General features: G+C 44.2%; 2 protein-coding genes across 13 annotated transcripts in view; one reads left to right on the plus strand and one right to left on the minus strand.

Annotated features, from left to right (window-relative positions):
* SMARCA4 (SWI/SNF related BAF chromatin remodeling complex subunit ATPase 4) overlaps window positions 1-11,774 on the plus strand; it is a 90,548-nt gene extending 78,774 nt beyond the window's left edge. For 6 of the 11 annotated variants that reach the window (XM_020791678.3, XM_020791682.3, XM_020791683.3 and 3 more), the window contains 6 exons: window positions 5,432-5,685; window positions 6,829-6,937; window positions 8,980-9,081; window positions 9,962-10,094; window positions 10,688-10,827; window positions 11,271-11,774. In XM_020791678.3, the coding sequence (XP_020647337.3) occupies window positions 5,432-5,685; window positions 6,829-6,937; window positions 8,980-9,081; window positions 9,962-10,094; window positions 10,688-10,827; window positions 11,271-11,303 (771 nt within the window). In that variant the 3' untranslated portion in view covers window positions 11,304-11,774. Of the gene's footprint in view, window positions 1-2,066; window positions 5,686-6,828; window positions 6,938-8,979; window positions 9,082-9,961; window positions 10,095-10,687; window positions 10,828-11,270 lie in introns of those variants that run through there. The other 5 variants (XM_020791680.3, XM_078386623.1, XM_020791684.3 and 2 more) reach the window with 2 other exon arrangements.
* A 322-nt stretch (window positions 11,775-12,096) lies between these two features.
* DNASE2 (deoxyribonuclease 2, lysosomal) lies at window positions 12,097-20,264 on the minus strand. Of its 2 annotated transcripts, none has more exons than XM_072991558.2 (8): window positions 20,161-20,264; window positions 19,437-19,560; window positions 17,532-17,643; window positions 16,077-16,254; window positions 15,323-15,398; window positions 14,909-15,073; window positions 14,100-14,297; window positions 12,097-13,956 (listed from the first exon to the last, which is right to left on the minus strand). In XM_072991558.2, exons 2-8 carry the CDS (start codon window positions 19,444-19,446, stop codon window positions 13,586-13,588), a joined length of 1,110 nt encoding a protein of 369 aa, XP_072847659.2. In that variant the 5' UTR covers window positions 19,447-19,560; window positions 20,161-20,264; the 3' UTR covers window positions 12,097-13,585. The 2 variants fall into 2 exon arrangements, with proteins under 2 accessions (XP_072847659.2, XP_072847660.2); XM_072991559.2 differs by having other exon boundaries at window positions 20,043-20,177.
* Between the last annotated feature and the right edge of the window lie 1,521 nt (window positions 20,265-21,785).

Raw genomic sequence — 21,785 nt, forward strand, 5'->3', positions numbered from 1 at the left:
TTGTGTGGTATCCGTATTTGGTAGGCTAGGAATGACTGGTTGTCTATAAAGAGGTGGTGATTTTGAGTGCAGTACAAAGACGTTTTCTTCAACATATGCCCCCTGCTGGCTGGCAGGGGATGCGCCCTGTGTCTGGATTGCTACCTTTCTAACAAGTAAAAACAAAGAAGGTAAGACAAAATTTTCTGTTTTACACCATGTTTGAGGATGGCAGGTAGAAAACAGCCCTGCCTTTTTGCTTCTACACAAAGTGTTTCAGAAGTTAGATGTTTTGGCAAAGGATAGCAAAAGTTGTCTGGAAAAATCCAGGGAAAATCAGGGAAAGGTCCTCAGGATTGCACAAATGTCAGAGTAGGCAATACCTTTATTTAGACCACTAAAAAGTTTTGAGCAATCAGCACTTCTTCAGGCTTATGCACCAATATTTATGGATAGTGCAGAAAAATTGTATAATGTCATGGCAAATGTCTGTGCCAGGTCTGCTTGAGGTGAGTTCAAATCAAGACTGTCTGGTGTCTCAAAAAAGAAAGAAAGAAAAAGACAGAAAGTGATTTTTAAAAAAATACTAGAATGGCCTGCCAAACAAGGTTATTGCTTCTGCTCCGTTTATAGGACATGATTTATTTGCTTTTATTCATGATGACTTGCATAAGTTGATTTTTTCCCCCTTAAAAATTGCAGAATAGCTGTATTAATTGCAGCCAGGTATAGACTGATTGCTTTATAAGCTTTTGTAGAAAGGAGAAAATTTCCCATTGGACTAGGTTTGATGGAAAAGATGGTGATTCTCTGAACTACAATATGAAGTCATACTTCCTGCCGCTAAAATAACAGGACACGTGAGTGCTGAAGACAAGAGAACTACAGAGAAAGCACTTTCTGATGGCTCAGGTGCAAGCCAAAAAACCCTGTATAATCTATATATTTTTGCTAAGACCACCAAGTGAACAGTCGCTGTAGCAGCAAATTGAAAACATTCTCTTGGTAGTGAGAGAATTGCTGCTGTCTCGTATGCCTTTGAAGATGTGTGTGTGCTCTTCGTACAGAATTGGCTTGATAAATGCTGTTCGCTTCTATAAAATTGTATTGGCCAGAAGTGGCTTACAAGGGCAGTCGCATAAACATTTCTCCTCTCTGGCAGGTTCTCTTTTGCACAAATCGGCAAGAACTGATTGCAACCGGAGTCATGTTACAAATTGTGTAAAAGAGAGTGCGCCAAAGGATGAAGAACACTATGCCCTTATGAATGTCTGAAGCCTGAATGGGGTTTTGGCTGATGGAAGTGGTACAGCCTGAAGGTGTACCACTGCGGGAGAGATCTTTCTGCAGGAAAGATCCATGCGGTTTCTAGCCCTGGGAAGAAATGTGATTGTAGGCATACAGTACTTACCCCCATGCAGTGCCTTGGAAACTGGCAGATAGTTTCTTTAAATTTTGCTTTACACATATGGGCTCTTCTTAGTTAGGCAGGGAACCCTATTTCATGGGTATGCTTTTTGTCCTGCCTCCTTGCCCTGAAGGATGCACGTTAGTAAAATGAATTAATAATCTTCTTATACGTTTATTGAGAGGGGCAGCGTGTTTTAGATTTTTCTGTAGCCCCTCTTTCTGAAGATTGTAATATGGTATTAAATTGTTCCAGATGTTTTTGGACTGCAGTTCCCAACTGTTCTCCCCATTCCCCACCCCAATTATGGTACAGAAAGAAAACCTGTAAAAGAGCGAAGGTAAGGATTTAGATACGCCACATGATCCATTGGTCAAAAGACCAGGCAACACATGAGCATGTCTCTACTCTGCCTGTTAGCCAGTGATTGGCTAATGCACTGAGGATCCCAGTGACGGAAATAGCGTTTACATATTTTTAAATGTAAGGCAAGCTTTCATCATTTTGCAGCCATGAGCCAGTTCATTTCTAGAACAGCAACGAAAAACAGCAACAACAAAGTGTCCTTAGCTCCTGGAGGTTTTTCCATTGGACTTTACTGTTATTGCTTTAGACCTGTGCTTTTCAAGGGCAAGGCCCCTTCTGTTGGAGCCCAGCAGCATTTTCAGCATTTCTGTCTCTTCCTCCTCTTCTTCAGTTTTATTTCTGTGCTTCATTTCCATGCTCAGAGAAGCTTGCATTAACATCTGAGAGGGGGAAATGTAATAAAGTATAGGATTTTCAGAATTTAAACCATTTCCCAATTGTTCACACTATAGTGTAACAAAAAAGATCCCTTCTTCTCCATTTAATCACCACAAATCATATATTTACTTTTTACTTTATTTGGATTTATATTCCCGCCCCTCTAGACAAGGTCTACTCGGGGCGGCTTAGCACTTGGAGAAATGCAGCACTCGTTTTCTATGTGATCACAGAGACAGAAGTGTTGTTCCTTCCTCTAATCTGGATTATTGGGATGCTTCGAGTAGTTACTACGTAGTTCATTCTAATATTGTTTTATACAGTTCATGTTATTTTTAATATTCTGTTCTCTGATAATGTATATGGAGGTTGTAAATTTTGTTACATACCATCAAGTTGCTTCTGATTTATAGTGATCTCATGAATGATTGACCTCCACAAGGTTCAACCAATAACAGCACTGCTCAACATTTGCAAATTCAAGGCCACGGCTTCTCATATTTGATTCTGCTGTTGTTGTTGCATTCAACAGCTCCCAGAATTGTAGTCTTTTCCAGTGAGTTCTTTCTTCTTGTGATGTACTTAATAGAACACTAGCTTGAGTTTAGTCATTTCTAAATAATGAACGGGATCTTGAGCTTTGTTGTCAGTGAGCTATAGCAGGTGTGTGTGTTTCCCTCTGCAGCCTCCTCCCAGGAAAAAAGGCCTAGGTTTGATTAAGAAAGGTTTGCTCATTCACTTACTGATTAAAGCAGTTAGCAGTTTCCCAATTGTTCACACTACAGTGTAACAAAAAAGATCCCTTCTTCTCCATTTAATCACCACAAATCATATATTTTACTTTACTTTTTACTTTACTTTATTTGGATTTATACCCCACCCCTCTAGACAAGGTCTACTCGGGGCGGCTTACAAAAAAAATGATAAAATACAATAAAACTACAATTACTAAAAGCTTAATAATACAACCAATTAACTAATAGATATACACATTATCAAGATGGGAAACTAAAGAACGAGACAGTTAATTGACTGGAGGGAAGGTCTGCCTAAAGAGCCAAGTTTTAATTCGTGATAAATCTGACTCCAGCTGGAGATGATACACAGGACCTCACACGGATGATCTCTAGGCAACTTCAGGAAAAGAAGCAGCCCCTCAGGGCCAAACAGCAAATGAATCAGGCAGAGGATCAGGGTCCATTGGTTGCAAGAACACATAGCAAGATGGTCTCTAGGCATTTTCAACAGGCCAGTACAGGTCAGGACCTTGCCTTCTGCGATCAGGAAGAAATCAGCCTGACTGAGGATGTCCCTATCCTACGGGACTATCAAACTAGGGATCTCTCAGGAAAGGGTGTTAGACATTTTGCCCGGATCTGGCCTGGAACTCGGCACATGTCTGTGTCAGACCCAAGTGATGTTATCTCCTAAGAAGGCACAGCAGACAAGGGAACTCCAGCTTCCCACAACTGATGTCTGGAACATCATATCATGTTCCTTGCAGACAGGTAGAGCTGAGAAAGAAAAGAAGCTCTGTGTATTTGTAGTTCCTTGTGCAAATGTATCCCATCCTTTTGCATCTGAAGATAGCTTTGACTGAACATGTAAGACTTCCAGCATTTGCCATTTCAGTGGCACTTAATAATGTGCAATGTTATTTGGAATCATTGATGGAGAGTGAAGAGATAATGACTAGGTGTCATGGAAGCAACTTTGTTTAGAGTTGGGCAGTCATTCCAATACAGGGGAGAGTCAGTAGTCCCTTATAGAATATTGTAATTCAGTGTCTTGTTAGGGTTCCAGTGCTGCTAGCATTTTCTCAAAATGTTGTGGATTTTCTAGAAGACATTCTATCTGCAGAATTATCCACATGAGATCAGAGGAAGCATGCAGACTTTACTATATTAAGTAAAATTTTAAAAATACTCTATCACATCAGTGATACACTGATCTCCACATTTGTCCAATAGCTGACAGCTGTGACTGAGAAATCATATTTAGAGAGATGTTTGAACTAATTAAATGTGTAAGCCACCTATCTAATGGCAGGTCTCTCTGAAGAAAATGCCGTGCATCTGGTTTTGTATCCTTTGCAGAGCTAATTCTGTCTCATGCTATTTATCTGAACACGTAGCTTCATAGAGGAAGGTAACCCTGGGTCCCAAGCATCTTAGAGACAAGATACTACTTAGTGCAGTGTGATGTGAGAAGTACACCTGAGACCAGAAAAGTACATAGAGGAGCAAGACTGGAGAAAATGTCAAGCACACAATCATGCATGCTGCCAGTTAGGAATCTGTGCAACTAAAGTCTTAAGATTCTATATTCTTAGATCCTTAGCTAGACTTTCTAACTGTAAAAAATTAGATATTAAGTTACTTGATGATAGGGATTGTCTCTGTTTATGCAATGCTGTAAGCTTAAAGCACTACATTAAAATATCTGCATGCTGTATAAGCACAGACGTACGGCTAGAATCATGTTGGCAGGTCATTCTTGTAAAAACCCTTCCCCAGTTGGTTGTTATAGAAAATATGAAAATCACAAGTTTGCTCTGGATGCTGTGCAAGTGAAATCCTTTGGCCGTGTATGATTTTTTTTTAAAAGTGAGGAAAGATTTGAGCCAAAATCCTGTTGCTTATTTTAAATCACCAAGCGGTTTAAAATAAGCATCCAAGCAGGGACTCTCATTAGCAGCTGCTAAAGTGTCACCACCTGGATGCCAGGCTGCGCTGCCACAGCTGGCATGGGTTCTACACTTACACATATTGCACACAAGGATTTTGGCCTAGCTGTTTGATTTGTGAGTTTTCCTACTTCTGTTATCCATGGCCTGCAGTTTGCCTGCCTTTTTAACCCTCTGTTGTCGTTGAGTCTGAAGCATTCATTTTTACAGTTAACTGGTGGTTAGTAGCCGCAGATCTCTTTGCAGCTTTGGAAGAATTTGCAACTGAGCTGGCAGGAAGGGGCATCCCCACGCCCTGCTCTGCACGCTTTCTCCACCCTCCTCTGTCTGCTGGCCCTGTTTAACACGAGAAGAAAAGCTCATCGGTAAGAGAACCCGCTTTTGTTTCCCACCCTTAGAGACGGAGCCTTCTGTGACCTGTGGCTCGTTGAACCCGGGACATGGAGTATCTTTTTGGAAGCCGCCATGAAGATCTCCCCCATTCCTCACTGTGGTTGATGGCTTGGATGTGTGTGCGTGTGTGTGAACGTTTGTGTTTAACCATTCCACTGTGTAGTGCGTCCATGCTGGCTGTTCATTGTACCTGGCTGACTGGCCGTCACTCCTGTCTGCAGGCCATAGAAGAGGGCACCCTGGAGGAGATTGAAGAGGAGGTGCGGCAGAAGAAATCCTCTCGCAAACGCAAGAGGGACGTGGATGTCAGCTCCTCCACCCCAACCACCAGCACCCGCAGCCGGGACAAAGATGACGACAGCAAAAAGCAGAAGAAGCGCGGCAGGCCTCCTGCCGAGAAGCTCTCACCCAATCCGCCCAATCTCACCAAGAAAATGAAGAAGATTGTTGATGCTGTGATCAAATATAAGGACAGGTAACACAAGAAAGGGATTCCTTCCCCCCAAATAAAACTTTTTATTGTATAATCCACATATTTTTACAGAGCAGAAGAGTTACTATTAACTTTCTTGCCTAGATTTGCTACATTATTACTACTCCAAGGTGCTTCATGGTAGTAGGAATGCAACTTGCTGGACCCTGATGACTGTTAGATACCACCAATTAAAAGGCTGCTGCAGATTAGTTGCATGCAGTTAAACCAATTTGCATTTCATTTTCCCTGCTGTGCAGAATCTGGATTGGGAAAGATAGATGGGTGTGTTATTTTAGCACAGAAGTGTTTGAAGATAATCAAATTTGGAAAGACAACTAAAGGGGAGCAGGAATATAACTGGGGTTTTGAACCAGAATTAATCAGATTGTATTTACTGCTTGCTGTTCCCTGTATTTGTGATGTTCAGGCATGACTGCTTCTGTGGCTGATACGGCAGTGTCTGTTTTCAGAAGGATGGTATCATGAGGGTTGATTAAACCCCAAAGACTTGATTAAACCCCAAACAACTTAATTAAAAAAGCACTGTATGGATAGAAAAAATATGAAATATCTTGTGATCAGTGGAATAGTGGCTATATGGGAATTAAAAACTAAGGAAGAATGGAATGGACTTTCATGGCTGATTAGCTGGAGCCCCGTCATGAGCACTCTCATGCTACAACTTTTGGCTGTAGGTTTATCTTATATAGTATGTGTTATCCTGAAACAGGGTGCTGATTTGTCTTTCCTTTGTTGTAACCCATTCTGGTGGCTATTATTTAGTCTATGACCTTGAAGGTTTTTCATATAACAGATCTTGTAGAAGCACAGAATCTTAAAATTGGGAAAGATTCCAAGAAGCCACCTAGTCCAACTCCCACTTTATGTAGAAAATTGGCAAATAAAAGCATCCTTGACTGAGAGCGACCCAGTAGTCTCCCTTTGAAGACATCCAAGCAGAGTGTCCACCACTGAGCCAGTCCGTTCCTTGTTCCTCAAGTCTGACCTGCCAGTACTTTGATTTTCACTGTTATCTCTCAGGACTACACGACTAAGGAGAGCAATTGGAAACAGTGAGCTGATCTGTTCAAAGGGAGGCAGACAGTGTTTTTTTTAATCGTTTCCCTTTTTCTTGTCTTGTAGCAGCAGTGGACGCCAGCTTAGTGAAGTCTTCATCCAACTTCCTTCCCGCAAAGAGCTTCCTGAGTACTATGAACTAATCCGTAAACCCGTGGACTTCAAGAAAATAAAGGTAGCTCTTTCCTTTTGCCCAGACAAAATGTTTGTAGCTATCGCTCCAGAGCTTGCTGTGGATTAACCATGCCTGGCAGGAGGCGGGAGGAAGAGCCTCTCTGCCAGGTTGAAGAGTGGCTAATCCACCGTGAGCTCCGGAGCAATAGGAAGGGAGTGCAGGGGCTGCAGCAGCAGTGGCATCCTGAGCGAGTGGTCTAACTCCACGGGGCCGGACCCTCATCATCTCCACCTGTGGCAGGGATATTCGTATATGAATATAAATATTTGTAGCAGCTCAGCTGTTATGTTGTTGTTCTCCTCTTCCCATGTGATAAAGGACAGCAGCTGAGAATTTGTTTTTTATTGGCCCTGCAAAGCAGGAGTGAACTGCATTATGGTACACCAGCACTGCAATTTGCACCCTACATAAGATGAAAGAATAGCAGTAGCACTTGGAGAAATGCAGCACTCGTTTTCTATGTGATCATAGAGGCAGAAGTGTTCTTCCTTCCTCTGAAAGGCCAGATTACAATGCACAAGTTCTGAAGTTTAGTGCCCCTTTCCCTTGCATAAAGGCAGTGGATCTGTCGTCAGCAAGCCCATCACTGTCCCGTGTTATTTTTAAGAATGATTTCTCGTTGCTTAGGAGGCTTGTCTGAAGAACATGGCACTCCACTCATACTTTAATACCAGCACATCCCAGTTGGAAGAGGGATCAGTGCTGTCTTTACCTTTTAATTTCTGCTGATCTGGATTATTGGGGTGCTTTGAGTAGTTACTACATAGTTCATTCTAATAATGTTTTATACAGTTCATGTTATTTTTAATATTCTGTTCTCTGATCATGTATATGGAGGTTGTAAATTTTGTTATATACCATCAAGTTGCTTCTGACTTATAGTGATCTCATGAATGATTGACCTCCACAAGGTTCTACCAATAACAGCCCTGCTCAACTTTTGCAAATTCACGTCCGCGGCTTCTCATATTTGATTCTGCTCCCAGAATTGTAATCTTTTCCAGTGAGTTCTTTCTTCTTGTGATGTACTTAAAAGAACACTAGCTTGAGTTTAGTCATTTCTAAATAATGAATGGGATCTTGAGCTTTGTTGTCAGTGAGCTATAGCAGGTGTGTGTGTTTCCCTCTGCAGCCTCCTCCCAGGAGAAAAGGCCTAGGTTTGATTAAGAAAGGTTTGCTCATTCACTTACTGATTAAAGCAGTTAGCAGTTTCTGAGAATGACTCCCAGTAGGTGAGAAGTATTTTAAAAGTTCCATTATAGTCACTAAATCCAGTAATCATTAAGTTGCTTGGTTAAAACTGTATAACAGCCACTGTTATTCTCTCTACGTATCAGTGTTTTCTCTTTGGTTCTGTCATGGATGGCCTAACAAATTGTATATTGAGCATTTCAAATCATGCTTCTAACATATCCAGTAACTGTCCAACAATCTTCTTTTGGGCTCTTGAGCACAGCTGACACGTGGTGAATCAGAGTCTAAACTGTGTTATCAAGAAGCTGTAATTCAAGCCTAGCTTCATGAACTTTCACCAAATGAGCATATAAGAAAACAAAAGCATAATTTATATGTAGGAGATAAGGACCAGTTCCAGACCATTAGGCAGGAACGTGCTTGTCAGTTGGGAGGCAGCTCCCTCCACACCCATTCTGGCTGTCAAATGTACCACAAAAAAAGTTACATTAATAAACATGGATAGGCAAGCTAGTCAAAATGTTGAGGACTAGTAACTTGAAAATAAAAACAGGACTGAACAGACTATGTTAGTCTTATGTCTGTCGTCTTACTATTTTTTCCTTTTCTTTTTATTGTGGCATGCTTAGAATCAGATTGTAATAAGCCAACTAATTTATAAACTATTATCAAGAACTTTTAAAATTGCCATCTTCCTTCTACTTAATTGCTGAATGTTGAAGTGACAGATTCAGGCAGTTGGATGATAAGAACTGGTTCCAAGGAGAAAAAGTAGAGCACCTTCAAGTGCTGGTAGCCAACAAGCAAGATCAGACATCTGATCATTTTGTCTCCTCCCCCTCCTTTAGGAACGCATCCGGAACCATAAGTATCGCAGCTTGAATGATCTGGAGAAAGATGTTATGCTTCTATGTCAGAATGCACAAACATTCAACCTGGAAGGCTCTCTGGTAAGACTATTTCCCGATCATGCCAAATGTGTAGGCAGGGACTGACGGACAGAGCACACTTCTCAGTCCTACTAGGTGGCGTTAAGCTTTGACTAAACCTTTTTTTCAGAAACCAAGCTAAACCTGTCAGAACATGACGGGAGAATCTATGCCATTGTGATAACTAGTTGCTGTATCACGTGTCTTGGACATTGGAATGACACGTATTATGGATCACGTGAGGGTAGTTTTGACGTTGCAAGGAATTCTTCTTCGCCGTGTATGAGGATTTCTTACCTGTAGACAAATTCCATAAAGCTCAAGAAATACCAATTTACTCTTTGTGGGGAAAACATCTATCTTTCTACTATATAGCCAAAGATAAGAATGTCATTCAGTTAACCTAGATTACATATGTTTAAAACAATTTAAAATAATCTGTTGTACTTGTCTGTTGCCCAAATTACTTGAGACCAACACAATAAGAGATTGGTTCAAATGTCATAGCTCTCATTGGGCAGACCTTTGTATCTCAGCCCTTCTGTCATCTGAAGTATGATTGGAATAATAATATTGGTATATATTACAGGCTGTTAGAAGGATCACAGTGAGCTGTGACGTGCCCTGAACACTCAGATACACCATTTAAGTTCTATTATTAGAAAACACTGGAAAGGGTTGCCATAAGTTGGAATCAACTTGATAGCACACTATTGTTGTTGTTACTCAAAAGCACAAGGCATAGTCTTTGACTGGAATTGTATAATTAGATACAAGTTTTAACCAAAGACCTAAGTATTGGTTAAATATAAATTAGTAGTGGTAGTATTAATTTTAACCGTGGAATTTATATGCACTGAATATGGCCTCTGTGTCTGGCTCCCTTGGGGGTTTCCTGCAGATATATGAGGACTCAATTGTGCTGCAGTCTGTCTTCACCAGTGTGAGGCAGAAAATTGAAAAAGAGGAAGACAGTGAAGGCGAGGAGAGTGAAGAGGAAGAGGAAGCAGAAGAGGAAGGATCTGAATCTGAGTGTGAGTACTGTGCTACCTATTTCCTCCGCAGAGATTCATATGTGTATGCTAATGAGACAGGGCTTTACTGATTATATGAAAGATCCTCCCCCTTTCAAATATCTTCCTGTAATAACCATGGCAGAACTAACAGTAGATTCAGCCAAGGCTGCATGCTGTTTGTGGAACGGAGGAAAGTCCTGTCATGCTTTCACCACCTACACTGTCCTTGATAGAGGGTGAAATGATGTCTCCTTGATTTTCCATAAATAAAAAAGCTAAACAAGTTGTCATGTGGAGATGCAGAGCCTTATGGTTATTCTTCAAAGCCCACTGAGCTATAGCTGTGTAAGGTCTCAAGAGAAAAGATAGTGAGGTTCAGATGATGTAGTAGAGCAAGCTGTGCCAAATAAGGTGAGAGCAATTCATTAAGAATGGCATTGCGTTACTGTCCCTCTGTTCTGCTGTGGTGAACCAGAGCCGGGAACACACAAAGAGGCAAGTGCATGAAAATGGAGATGGACTCTTCGTCATATTGCAGCTGTGCTGCATAAAGAGAGAACAGAAAAGCTGCCTTCCTTCTGTCTTACCACCTTTTCTTTCCCTCTCCACAGCTCGTTCTGTCAAAGTGAAGATTAAACTGGGTAGAAAAGAAAAAGTACAAGACCGGATGAAGGGCCGCAGGCGTACGAGCCGTGGGTCCCGGGCTAAGCCAGTAGTCAGTGATGATGACAGCGAGGAAGAGCAAGAAGAGGTAACTGCAGGATGTTATTTTTCCTTTGTTTGTCGGCACTGTTAGGAGGAGCTTCTAGAAAAGTTCTGCAGTTCTAGGGCTGCGTGAAGGGAAAAGGAGGAAGAAGGCAACATAGCAGTGAGTCTCCCCATTCATGACAAAACATCCAGTTTCGTCTATGAGTAGGAAATAATTTTTTTGAAACTAGAACCAGTACCTATCCATGAAACTTTGTGGATGATCTGTCACTGTTTCTCTGCCTGTCCTGCAACATAGATTTGTTGTAGGGAAAGTTTACTATTGCAGTGTTTGTGGTGATTCTGTTTCACTGCTTGTCTTCATATTTATTGTCTCGTGTGCCGTTTGTTTAGTATGGGGTAGTGGCATAAAATGTAAAAAAATAAGTCAAAATATGGAAACATGACCATGTAAAAATATAATTAAAATTTTTCTTTCTTTCTCAGGATCGCTCAGGAAGTGGCACAGAGGATGATTAAGTGACATTCCATAGTTCAGACCTCAAGCATCTGTCTTTCTAAAGCAGAGATGCTCTTTTCCCTTAGCTGCAACGGGTAGCGAGAAGCGTAGTGTCAGATGTTGGTAAACTGTATAAAATTCTTCCATATTTATACTGCAGTGAAGATGTAGGACTTGTTTGTGTCTTGCCTTGTCCTCACATCAGTAGCATTTGTAACAGCATTAATTGTTTTAAAAAAAGAATTATGAATTGGGGAACACTTGATATATATTTTTTTCTTTTTACGGCAGTACTATTTTCAGTTGCAGTATTGAATCACTGTAGTTTTAACCTGTGGGTGCATGTGTGTAGCAGTCCACTTCCTAGTACTGTATTTTATGAAATAGATTGAATGGCCAGCTGCTCACCAAGCCAGGACGGGGTGGCAGTGGCAACTGTGTCAGTGTCACTGGATTTCAAAATAGTAGTAAATTAAGCAAAAACAACAAAAGTTTTCTTTTGTCCATGTATGTGTCTTTTTTGCGTATTTCACAAAGATGTCAACCAATCCAAGTGGTGTGTGTGCTATTATTCAAATACTGCTGCTCTTAAGCAAGTTCTTACCTTGGCTGATCCTGCAGAACCAGGGTTGTTTGCGCCAATAGCTGTTCAGTACTTTTGCTCACCTTTTTTCTAAAAGCCCACCTAAAAGCACCATTTTTATCATAAAACAAATGGCAGCCTGTCTTCCAGTAGCCTCTATGATGAGCCAGTCTTAACATGCCTGAGGCAGGAGGTAGCTGCACAGACAGGGGTTATAGAGACACATTGCATTGAAAGATTTTCAGGTTTTAATGACAGTAACCTAGAATCCTGTTTACTTGTGCATAGTTCAGAAAAATTGCTGCACCTATTTGACACGGTGATACAGCACATCTTGGTTGTGCAGATGGACAAGTAACCAGGTAATGCAACCAAAACATACCTTCAACTGCTTGTCAATTGTTGCTGATCTCACACAAACACCAGTAGGATCCAGACCGTTATCTTACATGTAATGCCATAAGCAAAGGGGTGGGGGGCAGGAATTTCTAACCAAGGACTGAACTCAGTTTCAGAAAAGAAGTTCTTGGGGAAGGGAGCTGCATTATAGTACAGGGTAGGGTCAAAAATACCAGCATCTATTAGCTTAAATATCTTAACTTTGCCTTAGGAGAGGCATTTTCACCTTTTAGAACAAGGGGGAAAACCCATACAGTATCTGAAGAAACTACCAAAGGGTGTCACACAGGAGGGGGCATGGGCATCTGGGCAAGCCCAGAGGGCAGCATTCATTCCCAGTGCAAACAGTTCCTTGCTGTGGCATAAAGGCTTCTCATATGGAAAGATTATTCACACTAACATCCACTGGTAGAATCAAGAACCGAAACAACAAAGTTCATATTATTTTATGTATTCACAAAGGCTTTCACAGCCGGGATCAAATGGTTGTTGTGGGTTTTTGGGGCTCTTTGGCCATGTTCTGAAGGTTGTTCTTCCTAACATTTCGCCAGTCATATTATTTGACTTATCTGGCTGCTGCAATATTGTACAGACTAAGCACACATGTTAAATAATGGTTTTTTTTGCAAAATTTGGATTTCATTGTGTGTCCGCGCACAACACAGTACACACAAGTCTGGCAGTGCTGCTGTCTGATAGGAGAAGCCATTGATGGCAAGACGTTGCCACATCTTAAAGCAAAGCCTGCTTACTATTTCCAAGTCTGGAAATCAAGGAATCCTTCCCAGAAAGAAAAAAATAGTTTAGGGAATCAGAGTGAAACCTATTATCAAAAAGTGACAGGAGTTAATCCATGTTAAGACCTTAATACACTGTGACTTAAAACTGATGAGAGCAATTTCTGTGATTTCAGAGGACTGGGACCTGCACACATCCATCCCTGGATCCCAGAAACCTGTTCCTGTGACTCCCATCACCCCCAACATATTCTCACAAAAATTACTGGAAAAGCTCTCTTTTGCTATCTAATGGCCAAAATATTTACAAAATTAAATTTTAGAAGATGCTGGGGGCTTTCAAAACAAGTAATTTTGTCTCCCGCTTTGCCTACAGGGCACAAGGGGATATTCTGAGCAATCGGGGGGGGGCATCCTGAAGATGGTATTTGGGTCCCACGTCGGATGTGTCCTGTAGATCACATATTGCCCATCCCTGACTTACAGTGATAATCCACTACCATTTGGTGGCATCGCTGCCTCTCTTCTCCAGTTCGATGAGCAATGGCTCCCTCAGATAGTTAAGATGTGCTCAGCACAGTGATTAGAGTCCACTTCTCAGATGGTCCACTGCGCCATCACAGTCAGTATAATTGTGTACCAAAGAATGGAAGGTCTTCCAGACGGCTGAATCATGCAAGCAAATGATGCCGCCCCCACGGTGCTCCTCTGCAAGGTTCCGATTCATGTCCCCAACACAGGCCCAGCCAGAATCATTTCCTGTGCCCACACACCACTTGGAATGGTCTGACGTGGAAAAGAAACTGGTGGCTGGGCTCTGGAAGGCCACGTCTTGAACATTGTAGACCTTATAGTGCCCAGAGCAGTTGGAAGGCAGGATCCCACGTGACTTGTGCCAGAACTCCACATAGAGGTTGCTAGCAAGAGCCTGGGCCAACCAGCCCGAGTACAGATCTGGATAGGGAAAGAGTTGTACATATGCGCACATATATGAAGAGAAATGTGACCTGATGGGGTGGACATTCCCACCCTTTTTAAAATAGCGACTGGACATACCCCATCACTTCCCTTCCCAATTGTCCCCTTTCATCACCTACCATCGCCAAAGAGACGAAACTTGGCAAAGCTGACAAATTTCTTGCCCTGCAAGGATGTAAGGGTCACACTCGAATTCCAAGGCTTCTTGTGGATGTGCTGCCCCTCTGAAGCATTCAACAAGGCACGCAAGTCCTGGGCAAAAGTACCTTCCACACGATAATCATAGACTTCAGGCTCAGTGAACAGGAGCTGATGCCCTGAGGCAAAAAGACACAGGGCAGAATATCATGCCTACCAGCTGAAAGGGGTCAATTTCAAAAGAAAAATATAGCCTGCACTTTAGAAACATAAAACCAAAGACTGCCACCTATTGAATGTGTAAAGGCTGCAGATGAAGTGAAATGTAAAGAGGAGATAGTGAAAGGATGGGACCCTCCAACCCTGAATGTTACTGACTCCTGTTCCTTGTTAAGAACCGGGATGTGCAAGTCCTGGAGGGCCAAGAGCTGTTCTTCAGGTGGGTCACTACAAGAACTTCATACAATGTTCCCTCTAAATTTCAACCACACTGGGTGGGGCTCCACTCCTCTTGTGTGTGACTGCCCCCCCCAGGGTTCTGCCACAACTGGAACCAAAGGGGCTGGAAATACTCACTGGAGAATGTCAAAGGGTACAGATGAGGCTTGTGAGCCAAAGGTAAGAAACCACCCTTCAACCCTGTCCTTTTGAATCACACATACATCTGAGGCAATTGTAGGCTGAGGCAGCTACTCCATCCTAAGAAGCCTGGGAAGATATCCATGTGCTGCTTTTCCAACGAGGATTATCTGTTTGTATTGTCTTAAAATTCCAGCCCACCACCACCTACCAATCTCAATGAACTGGCTGTATGGGTAGGTGACGCAAAGGAAAGTCTGCCCATACTGCAGTGCACTGACGGGCCAGGCGTATTCCTTCTCATCTAGACGGGGAGGGAAATTAGGAGTGCTGTGAAGGAGCCAGAAGCCCTGGATTTTATCCAAAAAGATGACTCCTAGGGGGAGAAAAAACAAAAGAAGATGGTAATCTTTGACCCCACACACACATACACATCAAGTCCTAGGTGGCCATCCATTAGGTGCCTTCACGCCTGTTCTGCTCAGAACAAGTGCCCCCTAGATCATGTTTCACACAGGAAATAAATTGGCCCCACTGGGCATGGCTAGCATTAAAAACTCAGCCATTTGCAGGACAAGGGGCCACTGGCATGCTTTGGAGAGAGCATTCGGAGGAAGGACATTACCTTTTGTATGGCCCTTGAGGCTAGAGGAAAGCTGCTTCGGAGGCTCATCGTTGTATAGGACATAGGCCGTGTCCTCCTGGAAACCAAGTAAGAGAGGTCATTAGAGTACTGTTGTGCTCATCTGCCTCATGACAGGGCTGGCCCTGCTGCCCACTCTCATCTCGCCTCAGCTACAGCCAATGTATCACTTATTCCAGATGTCATATCCATGCATCACCCACTCCCTACACTATCCCCCAAGCTACCAAAGACGTCAGTAATTTAGCCCACCCTCCATCTCGCTGGGTTATCCACTCAGCACAGGCCCAACGGCATTCACAGATGTGAGGGAAATGAAACTGTACCAAAGAAGCTGTTTTGCGCAGTCCAGGCATTGAGCTCCAAGCACCCTCCTGATCCATTCCACAGGGTTTCTTGGACACACATCTGAGATTATGCAGAGGAGCCATAAAACATATTTGAACTGGTTCCCAGCCTCTCTCACCACAGTGGAAGACATGGATTCCGGTTAAATTTCTTTTAAATTAAGGAGGCATAGAAAAAAAAACATACCAGGCTCTGGACTACTAAATAATCTTGATGCCTGAGAGAGAGAGAGATCTACCTCTGGCAGATGAAAATCTATTAGTCTGGTTCAAGGCAGCCCTTGCTCTCGGCAGCAACTGGGCCTCCAGAGCTGGTCCTTCCCCTTCCACCACCACCATTTCTAGACTGACTCATGCATGCTAAGGCAGACTGCTTGTCCTTCTCTCACCTGCCTCCGTGTGGCCTCCGAGTACAGCTGTTGCAGGGTCCGGCCCACAGCTCCCTCTGTGCTGTTCATCAGACTCCTGCCTGGCACCCAGCCCTTCGTATGCCCATCTTGATACATGTACTTCATGCCCTCCGCTGGGGTGCTATGATGGTGTCTGGGCAGCTTGTAGAGAATAAACCTGAAACCAAATCCCGTTACAGACCACAAAGCCATCATGTATAAGGCAGAAGCCTGTCCTATTCTTGTCTAATTAAGTCACTGGAGAGACAATAGGACTGCAAATTAGCAATCGCAAGTGGGGAAAAAGAGAGGAGATTTTTATTGTTAGCCATATAAAACTGATAGCAAACAAATACTCAAGAGTAGAGAATCTCATCAGGAGAATTCGATGAATTAACTGATTATTTATGCTTTAATAATAATCATATGGGGGACATGGTGGCGCTGCGGGCTAAACTGCAGAAGCCTTTGTGTGCTGCAGGGTCAGAAGACCAGCAGTCGTAAGATCGAATCCACGTGACGGAGTGAACTCCCATCGCTTGTCCCAGCTCCTCGCCAACCTAGCAGTTCGAAAGTGTGCAAATGCGAGTAGATAAATAGGTACCACCTCGGTGGGAAGGTAAACAGCGTTCCGTGTCTAGTCGCGCTGGCCACATGACAACGGAAATTCTTCGGACAAACGCTGGCTCTACGACTTGGAAACAGGGATGAGCACCGCCCCCTAGAGTCGAACACGACTGACTAAAATGTCAAGGGGAACCTTTACCTTCACCTAATAATCCTATACTGTCATATCAATTCCAGCTTAAGGCAACCTTTTCTAGAGTTTTCTAGGTAGACAGAAGTGGTTTACCCTTCCCTTCTTCTGGAGGAACCTCTGGGACTGTGCAACTTGCCCAAGGCCACACAGGCTGACTCTACTCATAGGAGGCACCGTGGGGGAATTGAATTCCCAATGTCTGGCTTACCTAAATCAGTGAATGACTCAGGAAGATTATGGTGGAACAATATCCAATGTAGGGTATTACCCGGCCTGTCTTATACAAGTCATTTTGAATTTATCAGTCATCAGAAATCACCCATTCATCTAGTATACCTAAAAAGCACATTTTTAGACCTCATAGTCGTAAGGATAAAGTTGAAACTGCCCTAACAGTTCTGCCTAAATTCTCCCCAGAGATAAAAAGGCTGAGGAGGACAGGGAAATCCATCTGTATAATCATCCTTTAAAAAAAAAAAAAACTACCCTGAAAATTCTGGTAAAGGACAGCACATGAATTCTTTGAGAACAGTGGTTCTCAAACTGAGGTCCCCAGATGTTCTTGGACTGCAGTTCCCAGAAGCCTTCACCACTAGCTATGCTAGCCATGATTTCTGGGAGTTGCAGTCCAAGAACATCTGGGGACCCAAGTTTGAGAACCACTGCCTGAGATGACATGACGAATAAACACACACCAGTCCACAGGCTGTCCAAAGTCATCATAGCAGGAGATCCCGCCATCAACGGTGTGATGGGTGAAGGTGACTGACAGCAGCAGGATGGCCAGCACGAGGCTGTTGGGAGTCCCTGCAAAAAAACAACAACAGAGAAGCAGAAGCATCTCAACGCTGCAGAACAGCAGTAGCAACTGAATCCCACCAGAGCCAGTGGTGTAAACATAGACAGAGCCTCCAATATGCTATCCAGCCTCTTCCTCTGCATAGTCTTAGTATACCTTATCCTCCCCCTCTGCTCCCATTTGGAGAAGCTGGGTGAGCCAGGCCTCATCTGCTAAACAGTAACCCCCCAACACACACACACAAGAACACCAGAAGGGGCCTTGCGCCCGGTGGGTTATCCTGTGGGTGATTCCAGTCTTGCTCTCGGAATGTTTATGCTTCAGTACAAGCCCTCAACTAGAGATGGGAGTATTCATATTCATATACAAATATCCCTGCACAGATCGCGTTAATGAGGGTCCAGCCCCGTGGGGCCAGGCGGTCCACTCACTGATCCACCACGGACAGCACGATTCTACCAGCGACTCCGCAGCGCACAATCCACTCTCCACTTCTGGCAGGAGGTGGAAGGACAAGCCTCGCTGCTGAAATGTCCAAGAATGGCTCGCAGATCACGCACTGCAGAGCCAATGGTAGAATCACGCTGTCTGCGTCAGATCGGTGAGTGGACTGCCCAGCCCCATTGGGCTGGACCCTCGTTAACACCACCTGTGCGGGGATATCTGTATACGAATACCCTTATTTCCATCCTAAACCTTAATACGTGTCAAAAAACTTTACCAAACTCTTCTTCAAGGGATAGGAAGGAAGGTGAACGAGTCTGTTAAGCCCTTACTGAACAAGCCACTTCCCACAACTGCATTTGCCCTAACCTCCTTCACCCCTTGCTGATTTGTTTCTGCCTTCCCTCAGATCACCCACCTCCTCTCAGTAGCAAGTAAGTTGTTCTCAAGTATGGGCTGCCATTACTTGCTGGCAGACTTCACATCTGCTTGTTGCAGCACGTCTGTCTCAATAAATGTTTCTCTCTGCTCGCATGTGATTGAGCAAGGACTGGCCTCACCCACACACTCCCAAGCAAAAAAGAGGGAAGAAGGCAAGGCACTGCCTGAACCAAAGGCGGAACTTGAAAGCACAACTTCACAATTTCAGCCTTGTGAAAAAAGCACAGGAAAACTCCAAGCACCACTGCTTGCTTCTGGAGTGAAGAGGCTCCTAAGGCTGCCAATGCAGAGATATAAAGCCTCTTTTCTAACTTATCCTCCTTAACAGGTCGTTTGGGGACTTCCATGTCGAGTTCTTCTTGTATTCTTTCCCCCGATTCATTCATTACATGGGGTATGGGCCCCTTCCAGCCCCATGATTCAAAGATGTCCTGTGTAACCCTCCCACGTTTTCCCACTTCCTCTTTTTTCTTGCTTTAAAGAAACAAAGGAAAACAGAGAGGAAAAACAAAACTGGCGCACAGTTCCCCAAGAAAAGCTCTCAATCTAGAAATTCTCAATTCTATGGACAGTGAAACAGAGAAGACATGGTCCAAAACTATAGGAGTGTTATATACAGATGACAGAGGTGGTCTGGATCATACATTCATGTATATGAGGCAGAGCTGGACCAGATGACTTGGCTGTCTTGCAGGGCAGGGCACCGAGAGCCCTGAATTGGACCTTTCCCTCCGGTGGAGAGGTTGTGTTTCCCTTCCCCCGCAGCCAGCAGGGGCAAGAGGCAAGGCGGCAGCTGCGAAGGCGGCCAAACGCATGCCCTGCCATGATGGGGCCCCAGCCCGGCTTCTCCTGTTTCAAAGGGCAGGCCTGTTTGGAGCCACCTGATGCCAAACGTTCACAGGATTAAGAGCCTCACCTGCACGCATCCTCTCCGGGCAGATGGGAGACCCGCTTTGCTCCCAAGGCCGCCCCCTCCGGTTCACCAGGGAAAGTCACTCTGCAGCCGCTCTTACAACGTCTTCCTCGTTAAAGGCTTTTCTCTGGAAAGAAAATAATAATAATAATGATAAAGTCGGGGGGGGGGACCACGGGAAAACAAAGAAGGACAACAAACGGAAGACCACGAAGTCTGGACCTCTTGCAAACTTCCATTTAAAAAAAAAGGGGGGGGGGACACGCTATTCAGTAAGCGGAGGCCGTCTGGAAGCAACCCACACCCCGTCAGTGAAGGAGCTGCCGGGCATGTGCAGAGTGCCCAATGCTTTTAAGAGGTTTAAGCGGCGGGACTTAGAGATCCGCCGGCGCCGTCCAGAGGGGCTATGTGGCAGCCCCCCTGCTCCTTCCCGCCCACATCTCCTCCTCCGCTCACTTCACTCGGCGACTTTGCCTTTTGCCTCCAAACCGGCAGGCACTCTGCACATGCCTAGGCGTGCCGGCTCCCACAGAGAGTGCCAGGTCGGCGCTCCAAGAAAACACCCCAGCTCCACAGCCTTCTCTCTCTCGAAATCCTGGGAGGACGTACGAAAGCAGCAGGGAGAAAAAAGGCGGGGCGGGGCCGCCGGCGGCTGCTCCCTCTCTAGGAGAACCATACTCGTGGGAAAGGGGCCAGCCGAGAACGGTGTTCACACGGTTCCCCTTACACAAAGTCTGGCACCGGAGCGCCCGCGAGAACACAGCCCGCGCGCGGCGGACGGCAGAGTAAGCCCAGCTCTGACGCCGGGTTTCCTCAAAGAGCAGCGGGAGGGGCCTCTGGGTATCACGTGCCCTCGCCCCCCCCCCCCGTCGCCTGGCGCTCTTGGGTTGCAAAGTGCGCGCCTGTGTAGGGGGGGAAACGGCTCCTGATGGGGTTGGGGGGGCGGACGCCAACCTGCCTTAGCTCTCCAAAGGATAAAGGGCCTCCCCCCCCATAATTGGAGGGAGGGGGAAACCCAGAAATTTCACTAGCAGAAATCGAGACAGGCCTGGGACTTGCCTGTTTTCCTTAAGTTCGGCTCCTGGCTTTCTTCCCTTTCCCCGCCTTCTTCTTGCAGGTTATATTCATCTATTCACTATTCTAGGCATTTGTCTTTCATCTTGTTTTCAAGAAAAAGCATCTTTAAGTTTATGAATGAGATACTGTGCTTCTGTTCCAACGATTCAACACTCAAAAGAGGATGTTGTTGCCTGAGTTGCCAGCAAGAAAACTTTGCACCACAGAGGGCAGCTTGAATTTTATTTTATTTTTTTATTTATTTGACTTTTACACCACCCATCTGCCTGCCAGGGCCACTCTGGTTGGTTTACAACAAAACACCTCCCCCCAATAATAATAATAACCAGTGAAGACAATAACAATCAAAAACAATATTAGACATCAACTAACATAAACTAGCAACAAAGTAATAGGAGAGTTTTAAAAGCCTCATCAATATTGATACTCCTGCCAGAAGTCAAGATGATCTGCAGGATACCCTCTTGTGCTCACTACCAGTTCTTTTAGCCATTTTGGTACCTAAAGAATACCCCTTGTAGCAAATCTGTGTTTGAGTGAGAAGTGGTTAAGGTAAAGGTAAAGGTTCCCCTTGACATTAATCTAGGGCGCGGTGCTCTTCCCCATCTCCAAGCCATAGAGCTAGTGTTTGTCCGTAGACAGTTTCTGTGGTCATGTGGCCAGTGCAACTAGACACGGAACGCCGTTACCTTCCCACTGAAGTGGTACCTATTTATCTACTTGCATTTTTATATGCTTTCGAACTGCTAGGTTGGCAGGAGCTGGGACAAGTGATGGAAGCTCACTCTGTCACATGGATTCGATCTTACGACTGCTGGTCTTCTGACCTTGCAGCACGGAGGCTTCTGCGGTTTAACCCGCAGCGCCACCACGTCCCCCAAAGCAGTAGTTAACTAATGAAAAAAAGAAGCCAGGTTCTGGGGTTTTCTTATGCTTGATGGCTCTTAATAAGCACAAGTGGATATCTTGCATGACCATCTTGACTGCTGACATGGGTGTCCTCAACATTCAGGCTGCTCTTTGCTATGTAAAGTTTGTCAACTCTTTCCTGCTGGCAACACAAGCATAATATTGTGCAGCAATATTGAGCCAGTTCCTGGTGCTTTCACTCATGGATATACAGTAGAAGCATATTTAAACCCACATTCATAAACCAAAGGTTTTTGGAGAGTTTAATTTCCTTTTTAAAATGGAACTTTAAATATACATAAACTACACTCAAAGAACAGGAACTTCCCTCATGTGAAATTACCCAGTGCTAGGGGAGTCCAGAAG

The sequence above is a fragment of the Pogona vitticeps genome, chromosome 2, assembly GCF_051106095.1.
Source record: "Pogona vitticeps strain Pit_001003342236 chromosome 2, PviZW2.1, whole genome shotgun sequence".
Classification (NCBI taxonomy): Eukaryota; Metazoa; Chordata; class Lepidosauria; order Squamata; family Agamidae; genus Pogona; species Pogona vitticeps.

Bases quoted from the DNA above. Each gene is read 5' to 3' on its own strand.
- DNASE2 (XM_072991558.2), bottom strand. The intron at 16,255-17,531 runs GTGTGTGTTTAT...ATTTGGTTTCAG, and splicing joins TTTGGACAGCCTGTGGACTG to GTTTATTCTCTACAAGCTGC. The intron at 14,298-14,908 runs GTAGGTGGTGGT...TTTTTGCCTCAG, and splicing joins CAGCCAGTTCATTGAGATTG to GGCATCAGCTCCTGTTCACT.